At 36.6% G+C, this 11,457-nt stretch overlaps 1 protein-coding gene across 1 annotated transcript in view; it reads left to right on the top strand.

Moving 5' to 3' along the window:
• Window positions 1–11,213, top strand: part of PRKAB2 (protein kinase AMP-activated non-catalytic subunit beta 2) — a 123,587-nt gene extending 112,374 nt beyond the window's left edge. Inside the window, exon 8 of the mRNA XM_053693091.1 lies at window positions 10,111–11,213. Within this exon, the coding sequence (XP_053549066.1) occupies window positions 10,111–10,188 (78 nt within the window). The 3' untranslated portion in view covers window positions 10,189–11,213. The remainder of the gene's footprint in view (window positions 1–10,110) is intronic.
• The last annotated feature ends 244 nt before the right edge of the window (window positions 11,214–11,457 follow it).

Here is an 11,457-nt window from a genome sequence, read left to right as displayed (position 1 = left end):
CACTGGTCCTCTTCCTTACAATCCCTGCTGTCTTGGTGTCCTTCAGTAAAAAGACATTTTAAAAAATGTCAGTTGCAGTTAGCAACAAAGGAACAGTTATCACATAAACAGTAACATATAGCGTGGAACTAAGTTAAACAGAGTCTCGGGTAGGTAAACCTGTGACAGTCTATTCCTGAAAGAATTATGCAGAATAAACTTCAGAAGGCATGTCTGTCCATGCAACGTGCTTTATTTCCATCAGTTGCTCAAAGCATGGAGGTAGTGGGTCTTATGGTTGGGGCTTTGGATACAGTTTACTTTGCCTGCCTCCACTTGTAACTCATTCAACTATCTATGCTCAATCAGTAGTCAAAGAATTGTCTGCAATTGAAAGAGCAGATTGCTCTGGATTTGTCTGTCACACAATCTCTCTCTTGGTGGATACAAGGTCCTTCTTTGACCTTTGGGGCATCCTTCCTTCGCCCATCATGGGCTAGTGTGATGACGGACACCAGTCTTTCAGGCTGGGGCACGGTCTGGAATTCTCGAAGAGCGCAAGGAGTTTGGTCCCCTCTAGAGGCGAGGTTACCAATCAATATTCTGTAACTCTCTGCGATTCTTCGGGCTCCTCAGACCTGGCTCCTCTTAAAGAAGGAACAGTATATCCGTTTTCATTCATAGAATACCATGGTGGTGGCCTACATAAATCATCAATGGGTATCCGCAGTCCACTGGCTATGCAGGAGGTGTCCAAGATTATGTCTTAAGCAGAGAGGAATCAATGATCCCTGTCAGCAGTTCACATTCCAGGAATGAACAATTGGAAAGCAGATTACCTCAGCCATCAGTCTCTCCATCAGGACATTTTCAACTAATTAGTGATCAAATGGGGTCTACCGGTCATAGATCTGAAGGCCTCCCATTTAAATAATAAACTTTCAATGTATTGTGGAAGATCAAGAGATCCAAAGGCTCAAATGATAAGACACCTTTCCTCTAGCATACCTGTCTCCTCTGTTTGTTCTACTTCCAAGAGTAATTGCTTGAATCAAATGGGAGTCAGCTTTGTAATCTTGATTGCTCCAGCCTGGCCCTACAGACTATGGTATGTAGATCTATTGCAAATGTCCTCTTCTCCTCCATGGCACCTCCCTCTAAGACAAGATCTATTGTCTCAAATGCCTCTTTTCCATAAGGATCTCAAATCTCTAATATTAATAGTGTGGAGTTTGAACGCCTAGTTTTAAAACATAGAGGGTTCTCTGATTCAGTTATTGACACTCTGATTCAAGCCAGAAAATCCATAAACCAAATTTTTTTTTAGTTTTTTTTACAAAGCTGTGCTTCATACAAAATATGCTTTTCTTCCTAAGGTAGTTTCTTCAGAAAATTTCAATCAGGAGATCGTTGTTCCTTCTTTGTGTCCAGATCCTACTAATTCTTAGTAATGACTTTTACATAATCTTGATGTAGTTGGAGCATTGAAGTTTTATCTTTAAACTTCTACGGAGTTCAGTCAGTCTTCCAGTATGTTTGTTCATTACTCTGTGACTCGTAATGGGCAAAAGGCTATTACTGTAGCTTTGGCCTCTTGGCTTAAACAGGTAATTCACAAGGCTTACTTGGTGACAGGAAAGCCGTCCCCTAAGCGTATCACAGCCCATTCTACAAGATAAGTTGGAACTTTCTGGGCTTTCTAAAATGACGCATCTTTGGAGCAGATTTGAAAAGCTGCAACATAGTCTGCTTAGATGTTTTTGCTTCTTTGCAAGCAGTTTCTGGCAGGAAAGTCCTTCAGGCCACAGTGTCTGATAAATAGGAACTGCCAGAAAAATGTCCCACCCATTCCGTAACATGGACTATCTTCTTGGGTATTATTCCCACATGTTATCGACCCTATGGACTATCATCATTATAGAAAAGAAAACAAAATTTATGCTTACCTGATAAATTATTTTCTATCAGAATGATGATAGTCCATAGGCCCCTGCTTGTTTTTGGGGCGACAGTTCTAATTTGCACCTCTATAAACCCTGTTTTGTCTTTCTTTCCTATCTGTTTCCTATTCTCTGCTCAGCTATGCATTAAAGGGACATGAAACCCAAAATTTTTATTTCATGATTTAGAAAGAGCATGTGATTTTAAACAACTTTCTAATGTACTTCTATTATCTAATTAGCTTCATTCTCTTGATATTCTTTGCTGAAAAGCATATCTAGATATGCTCAGTAGCTGCTGATTGGTAGATGCACATAGATGCCTCGTGTGATTGGCTCACACATGTGCATTGCTATTTCTTCATATCTAAAGAATCAAGCAAATTAGATAATAGAATTCAATTGGAATGTTATTTAAAATTCTATTCTCTACCTGAATCATGAAAGAAAATGTTTGGGTTTAGTGTCCCTTTAAACTGAGGAGAGATGGGAGGTGGGAGGGAATTTAAGCTTGTGTGTGGGTTTTGGCCTCCTCCTAGTGGCAGGAATGATATCCTACATGTTATGGATCCTATGAACTATCATCATTCCGAATGAAAATAATTTATCAGATAAACATAAATTGTGTTTTTCATTTGACTAGTGACCGAGGGCCTATTTTGATTTTTTTTAAATTAGATTATTTTTACAGTTTGGCTTATGCTTCTTTATGATTTGTAACTAAATCATATATACCGCACCACGTATATAGGAAGCAGGAATATACAACATGATGGGTTAAGGGGTTAAAACATGAAGTGCCACAGTGCTTGAACTGCTAAAATAGCCTCATAGACAGTTCTTTTTCTCTTTTTCTATGGCTCAGTGTGCCTCAAATATTGCAGGATACATTATTACAACTATATTGAAATATTTATTGGATATTTGTGTTGGTTATTTAAAGAAACAAGACCCTCATTATTAAAACCACACACACACACACACACACATATATATATATATATATATATATATATATATATATATATATGTGCATGTAGTTAAATATTGTAGCTGTTCTGTACCTGCTAAGTGCAGTACACAGAAAAAAATAATTGCACACAAAGAAAAAAAAAATTAGAGGGAGCATTGCAAAGGACTCATTTTTTCCCCCCCAATAATTGTTATTAAGGTATTTAAGGAATACAGACTTTCAATATGTTACAGTTGTCAAACTGAGCATGTCTCAAAATATATAAACGTTATAAAACAACATAATTGTAAAAAGATATAACAATCCAAAACAAGTTATTGTAGGACTATACAATATCTATAAGTGTAGGACTGTCTCAAGATAAAATAGTCTGTATGTAAAACTTAAACATATAATATAGTACCTCATTTTATAATATTTTTTTACTACAATTTATATAGTAGCGTTACTCCTTTAACTATAAGAAAACAAGAAGTGGAATTATCCCTAAGTATTGGGCCTGGCCTCTCATGGACCCCTAATAAGATACTTTGTACTGAGAGGGATTTAAAAGAAGAACATGAATATGAAGATAAGGTTTCTAAGGGATGCATTTTCCCATGCTTACCTGGTAAGCTGTATTTATGGGGGGGGGGGGTGAATTCTCTGTGAAATAATACTATGAAATAGAAGGCTGAGACAAAGATATGGTCCTCTGCTCCAGTAACATATTAATATTAGGCAGGTAGCTGACTGATGTCTATCTTAACAAATGTAAAGTAATCAAGTATTAGTGTCAGGCTATGATAACTACCATGTACCGTATCAGTTGTGTCTCAAAGTATAGCAAAAATAATATTCCTGCTGTGCAGTGATATATATCAGAGACTCAATATTAGGATTGGTTACAGTATATTTATATAAGGAGAAACCTTTGTTGTATTAAAAAGATCTCCACTATTACTCTATATATACCAGTGTATACTGTCTCTCTGTATCGCCCTGTCTCGACCGCCGACAGCTCAACACATCAAAATGCCATTATAGAGAAATAAACATCTTAGACAGACACTAGCTCTGAAAAAGTTAAAACAATGGGGGCTAGTTATCAAGCCGTCTACTTTTCTGGCTTCGCCGGCCCAATACGTCCGCCTAAGCTCGCCTACCTTCACCGCCGCGGACCTGAAAAAATACGCCTAAGTTATCAAATAAAGCTGTCAAAAAGCCGCGGGGCGATGAGCAGCGGACTGTGACAGTTATCACTCATCCGATCTCGCTGCCCTTCGGCTTTTTCCCAGCTTTATTGCTAGCCTGTCACTAAGCACTCACACTAAACTGCACTGTTCTACCCCCTATACCGGCGCCCCCGGAGCCCCCCGCAACTCAATAAAGTTACTAACCCCTAAACCGCCGCTCCTAGACCCTGCCGCAACTCTGATAAATGTATTAACCCCTAAACCGCCGCTCCCGGACACCGCTGCCACCTACATTATACCTAGTAACCCCTATCCTGCCCCCCCTATACCGTCGCCCTCTATTATAAAATTATTAACCCCTATCCTGCTGATCCCGCACCTCTCCGCAACTAAATAAATAGTTTAACCCCTAAACCGCCGCTTCATGAACCCGCCGCAACCTATAATAAATTTATTAACCCCTATCCTGCCCCCCACTACGCCGCCGCCACTGTAATAAAATGATTAACCCCTAAACCTAAGTCTAACCCTAACCATAACGCCCCCCTAACTTAAATATTAATTAAATAAATCTAAATAAATTAACTCTTATTAACTAAATGAATCCTATTTAAAACTAAATACTTACCTTTAAAATAAACCCTAATATAGCTACAATATAAATAATAATTATATTCTAGCTATCTTAGGATTTATTTTTATTTTACAGGTACCTTTCAATTTATTTTAACCATGTACAATAACTATTAAATAGTTATTAACTATTTAATAGCTTACCTAGCTAAAATAAAGAGAAATGTACCTGTGAAATAAATCCTAACCTAAGTTACAATTACACCTAAAACTACACTATACTTTAATAAATTATTCCTATTTAAACTAAATACTTACCTGTAAAATAAACCCTAAGATAGCTACAATATAATTAATAATTATATTCTAGCTATCTTAGGATTTATATTTATTTTACAGGTAACTTTGTATTTATTTTAGCTAGTTAGAATAGTTATTAAATAGTTATTAACTATTTAATAACTACCTAGCTAAAAGAAATATAAAATTACCTGTAAAATAAATCCTAACAGCCAATAGAATGCGAGCTCAATCTGATTGGCTGATTGGATCAGCCAATCGGATTGAACTTGAATCTGATTGGCTGATTCCATCAGCCAATCAGATTTTCCTACCTTAATTCCGATTGGCTGATAGAATCCTATCAGCCAATCGGAATTGAGGGGACGCCATCTTGGATGACGTCCCTTAAAGGAGCCGTCATTCGTCGTAGTCCGTCGGTGAAGAAGGTGGTTCCGCGTCGGCGGAAGGAAGATTCAAGACCCGGCTTGGAAGATGACTTCGCCCGGATAGAAGACCTCTTCAGCGCCTCTTTAAAGATGACATCGGCCGGATCGAAGACTTCTTCAGCGCCGCCTGGATGATGACTTCATCGGATGGAAGATTTCTTCAGCGCCGCTTGGAGGATTAACTTCTTCCGCTCCGGATGTCCTCTTCAGTTCCATCGGTGGCTCGGCTGAGTGAAGACGACTCAAGGTAGGATGATCTTCAGGGGATTAGTGTTAGGTTTTTGTAAGGGGGGTTTGGGTTAGATTAGGGGTATGTGGGTGGTGGGTTTTAATGTTGGGGGGGGGTTGTATTTTTATTTTACAGGCAAAAGAGCTGAACTTTTTGGGGCATGCCCCCACAAATGGCCCTTTTAAGGGCTGGTAAGGTAAAAGAGCTTTGAAATTTATGTAATTTAGAATAGGGTAGGGATTTTTTTTATTTTGGGGGGTTTGTTATTTTATTAGGGGGCTTAGATTAGGTGTAAGTAGCTTAAAATTGTTGTAATATTTTTAACATGTTTGTAACTTAATTTTTTATTTTTTGTAACTTAGCTTTTTTTATTTTTTGTACTTTAGTTAGTTTATGTAATTGTATTTCATTGTAGTTCTTTGTAGGTAGTTTATTTAGTTAATTTAATGATAGTGTAGTATTAGGTTTAATTGTAACTTAAGTTAGGATTTATTTTACAGGTAATTTTGTATTTCTTTTAGCTAGGTAGTTATTAAATAGTTAATAACTATTTAATAACTATTCTAACTAGCTAAAATAAATACAAAGTTACCTGTAAAATAAATATAAATCCTAAGATAGCTATAATATAATTATTAATTACATTGTAGCTATCTTAGGGTTTATTTTACAGGTAAGTATTTATTTTTAAATAGGAATAATTTATTAAAGTATAGTGTAGTGTTAGGTGTAATTGTAACTTAGGTTAGGATTTATTTCACAGGTACATTTCTCTTTATTTTAGCTAGGTAAGCTATTAAATAGTTAATAACTATTTAATAGCTATTGTACATGGTTAAAATAAATTGAAAGGTACCTGTAAAATAAAAATAAATCCTAAGATAGCTAGAATATAATTATTATTTATATTGTAGCTATATTAGGGTTTATTTTAAAGGTAAGTATTTAGTTTTAAATAGGATTCATTTAGTTAATAAGAGTTAATTTATTTAGATTTATTTAATTAATATTTAAGTTAGGGGGCGTTAGGGTTAGGGTTAGGTTTAGGGGTTAATAATTTTATTACAGTGGCGGCGGCGTAGTGGGGGGCAGGATAGGGGTTAATAAATTTATTATAGGTGGCGACGGTGTAGGGGGGGCAGATTAGGGGTTAATAAATGTATTATAGGTGGCGACGGTGTAGGGGGGGCAGGATAGGGGTTAATACATTTAATATAGGTTGCGGCGGGTTCAGGGAGCGGCGGTTTAGGGGTTAATACATTTATTATAGTTGCGGTGGGCTCCGGGAGCGGCGGTTTAGGGGTTAATATGTATAGAGTAGCTTGCGGTGGGCTCCGGGAGCGGCGGTTTAGGGGGTAATAACTTTATTTAGTTGCGGCGGTGTAGGGGGGGTCAGATTAGTGGTGTTTAGACTCGGGGTACATGTTAGGGTGTTAGGTGTAGACAGCTCCCATAGAAATCAATGGGATGTCTGTCAGCAGCGAACTTGTACTTTCGCTATGGTCAGACTCCCATTGATTCCTATGGGATCCGCCGCCTCCAGGCTGGCGCTTTGAAAACCAGGTACGCTGGGCCGTAAAAGTGCCGAGCGTACCTGCTAGTTTTTTGATAGCTAGCAAAAGTAGTGAGAATGTGCCGCACTTGTGTGCGGAACATCTGGAGTGACGTAAGAATCGATCTGTGTCGGACTGAGTCCGGCGGATCGAAGCTTACGTCACAAAATTCTACTTTTGCCGGTCTCGAGCCTTTGATAACTAAGGCGTATCAGCCTCGCCACAAATACGCTGCGGAATACGCAGCGTATTTGAGGTTGACGGCTTGATAACTAGGCCCCATCGTGTGTTTCTCCTACGTTAAACATTATAGCATACATTTGTAAAAATAAGAACAAATAGCTTTGAGGTACATAAACAAACCACACAGCAAAAGGTGTCAACAGTTAGTTAGTTGTACCGGCTCTGAGTAATGGAAATTTCACCCTTTGACAATAGTAGGTGTTGTTTTCATTCCATCGAGTTGGAACCAGGAATCATCCACCTTCTTCAACCGCTGCTTGTGAAGGAGAGGAGCTTCGCTTGCTAGGCCTTCAAAATCAATCTGCGGCACATACAGTAACCATGCGTGCAGCTTCCGCTGTGCCGACATTCTTAAGCTCTCAGGCCCATACGAGAAACCTCTTTTCTGCACAGAAAACTCCATCAGTATCAGTAAGGTCAGCCGTAAACCTTGGGGTGCTCACAGATAGCATGAGCGGAGGATCTCTGCATAGTGTGGATGAAAGTCCTATGGTATAATTGCTCTCAGTGAGCAATGTAGTGGCGTTGTTTGGGCGCCCGGGCCAATTATATAATCCTAGTGTTCTTTCTTTGCTCCTGCAATATTTGTATAAGTGTCTTAGGGTTTTAATTAAATCTAAGCTGATATGCAACAATTATCCCCAGATAAGTAAGCTTTGGGCAGGGAGCTCTCTGCATACACGTCTGATCACTTCAGCGGCTGACTCCGTCCCCCCTCATTTTTTTATTTTAACTTGTAAATATTCAATAAAAGGGGCACTATGGTTACACATGTGTAAAAATATACATAATATTTTACTTTTGATGGACACTTAATCTAAGTTAAGGAGCCAAACTATTTGTGGTTCAGAACCCTGGATAGCACTTGCTGATTAGTGGCTGAACCAAAAACGGACTGGCTCATAAGCTTACATTCTTGCTTTTCAAATAAAGATAGGAAGAGAACGAAGAATATTTGATAATAGGAGTAAATTATAAAGTTGCTAAAAATTGCATGCTCTGTCTGACTCATGAAAGAAAAAAATTGGGTTTAGTATCCCTGTAACTCACAAAATATAACTAGAAGCTAAAGTCACTTGATAAAGAGTATAGTTTTTTGTTTCTTTGATAGAAACCAAATCACTGTCACTGCTTGTGGTTCAATAAGGAAAAACAGAATTGTATGTCTAGTGTATATTAATTGTGTACACAAATAGTATAAAATATTAGATTGCCCTCCAGATATATATTTAACAGTTATATTTGCCAAGCCTTACTTTACTGTAGTTTACTATTCTATGAGACATATTTCATTTTTTAGACCCATATGGTTGGGGAGCGAAAATGCTAAAAATAAACAATTCAATTGTTTCCAATCATTATCTCAGTATTATAAACCAAAAAAAATATTGCAAGTTTTACACCATTCTTTCTGTGTCTGTGTAAATATATTAAAGGGATATGAAACCCAACATTTTACTTTCATGATTTCGATAGAGCATGTGATTTTAAACAACGTTCTAGTTTAGTTCTAGTATCAGTTTTCATTTCTCTTGGTATCTTTTTTTGAAAAGCAGAAACATATGCTTAGGAGCCAGCACATTTCTGGAGCACTATATAGCAACAGTTTTGTAAGAATGTTATCCATTTGCAAGAACACTATATGGCAGCACTATTTCCTGCCATATAGTGCTTCAGATGCCTACCTAGGTATCTCTTTAATACAGAATATCATGGGCACAAAGCAAATTTGGTAATAGAAGTAAATTGGAAACTTTTTTTTTATATTATATGTTCTGTCTGAATCACAAAATAAAATGTTTTGGTTTTATAACTGTTGTGGAAACTGACTGAATATGGCAGCTTTATTAAAGGGACATACAACAGGTTGAGATCTGTGCATATCCTAACAGGGCTAATTAATTTAAAATAGTTTGCATAAAAAAATGTTTAAAAATTGCTGGCAAGAATTTTAAAATAATTTTCAAAAATAAGCAAAATGAATTACATAGCTAGGCTGCCTGGAGCAGCCAACTCCACCCCCCTTCTAAGTATGCAGCAGATAATCCCTATGCACTTTTGCATTTTACCAAAACAACAATAGATATAGATACAGCCATAAAAGGAATTGTGTGGGGGTAGTTAGAGCTTTACAATTCAGAAACTAAAAAGAAAGGGTTAATGGTGAGGCACTGCAGTATACATTTGCAGGTAAAGTAATTAAAGTACATATTATTATATTTTGTTTCTATCACAACTTGTTTTATGTCCATTCAATTAAAGGGACACTAAATGCAATTTTTTTAATGATTCAGATAGAGCATGCAATTTTAAGCAACTTTCTAATTTACTCCTATTATCAATTTTTATTCGTTCTCTTGCTATCTTTATTTAAAAAGCAGGAATGTGATGCATAGGAGCCAGACCATTTTTGGTTGAGAACCTGGGTTATGCTTGCTTATTGGTGGGTAAATGTAAGCTTCCATTAAGCAAGCGCTATCCATGGTGCTGAACCTAAAATGTGCTGGCTGCTAAGATTTACATTTTCAAATATAGATAGCAAGAAAACAAAGACAAATTGATAGTAGGAGTAAATTAGAAAGTTGCTTAAAATTGCATGCTCTGTCTGAATCATGAAAGAAAAAAATTTGGGTTCAGTGTCCCTTTAAGTATTAATATTAGCTAATCACGCAAAATGCATTTATCATCCATATCTCATTATATATATTTTTTTCCAGGATGGCGTGATGGTACTTAGCGCAACTCACCGCTACAAGAAGAAATATGTCACCACCTTGCTGTACAAGCCTATTTAGATGAGCGGAGCCTGCAGTCTCCTCATGTGTGGTAGAAACTAGGACATGTCTTTAGGCTGAACTAATATGATCAGTGTTTAATGATCATTGGTTTACAATGGGTATAAAGTGACTCTTTTTGTCTATTTCTGCTTAGTAACATTGGAATATTGAAGGAGACATTGGTGTCATGAATGGCTGCTTCTTTTGTGACTATAGCTTTAAGAAGATACATAGTAAAGTGAGGAGAAATCTTAAGTGACGTGTCCAGTAACCTACAGGCAGATCTATAGTATTTTCCATATTAGCCATAGAATATATGGAAGTATCTTCTTCTCTTTTTAAATGGTCTTAATGGATGATAATTTATTTCATGCTCAAATGATGCCAGGTTACCATGACAACAGAATTTATTTATCTTAGTGAACCCTTTATAAAAGTCATGATTCTGCTGCTATCTAAGTAATATAGATTTCTTAAATTAATAAAAAATAACATTTAGTTAAGGTCAGACAATTGTGTAATATGAGCAACCAAACATTTAAAGTACAGTATCCTTACCTGTGTGTTTCACAGTAATAACCGCTAACGTGTATTTTAAACTAACTTTTGAATTGTAAAAGTATTTTTTTTACATCTGTTAAGCTCATCTATTTGAGTGTCCATTAATATTTTTCAGTATTTATTATGATGACTTGAATATTTTATAAATATGTAGCACAACCTCTCCCTTGTTCATGTATCTTAAATCACAGTGTACTGTAAGATTGTTTTCCTCTTAATGTGTTTCCAATGAAAGCTTCAGCATATGAAATGTATTGGAAATCACTACTTTCTATTTATTTGTGTATATGAAATAGCTTGTTTTTTTCTTCTTGAAAACACAAGCCATTTAAATGAGCTTAGATTGCAGAAAGAGTGGACATCCTTATCTTATATATTTATGTACTGTATACACACATGTCTACTTATCTTACCTGTATGTCTATTTACAAAGGCTGAAACTTATTAAAAACCTCTCCAGCATGAAGAGAGATCACACAAAATCTTTCGTATTTCCTTTAGACCTTGTATTGTAATGTAGGAGACTCTGTTTCAAATTTATTCCAGATTTACCACTTGAGCATTTCTAATCTCACGCAGGTGTGCACCATCAGAAATATATCTGAAACACATTCTCAGCCCTTTGGGTACAAGATAATATTGTTATGCAAAATATTGCTATCTTCTTTAGAGGGGAAAATAACGCACACGTCTATTGATTTTTGTATATGAAATAGCTGATTTTGC

This window comes from Bombina bombina, chromosome 10 (genome assembly GCF_027579735.1).
Source record: "Bombina bombina isolate aBomBom1 chromosome 10, aBomBom1.pri, whole genome shotgun sequence".
NCBI classification, from domain to species: Eukaryota; Metazoa; Chordata; class Amphibia; order Anura; family Bombinatoridae; genus Bombina; species Bombina bombina.
The sequence above is the reverse complement of the archived record's forward strand: the minus strand, read 5'-3'. Positions and strand labels throughout refer to the sequence as shown.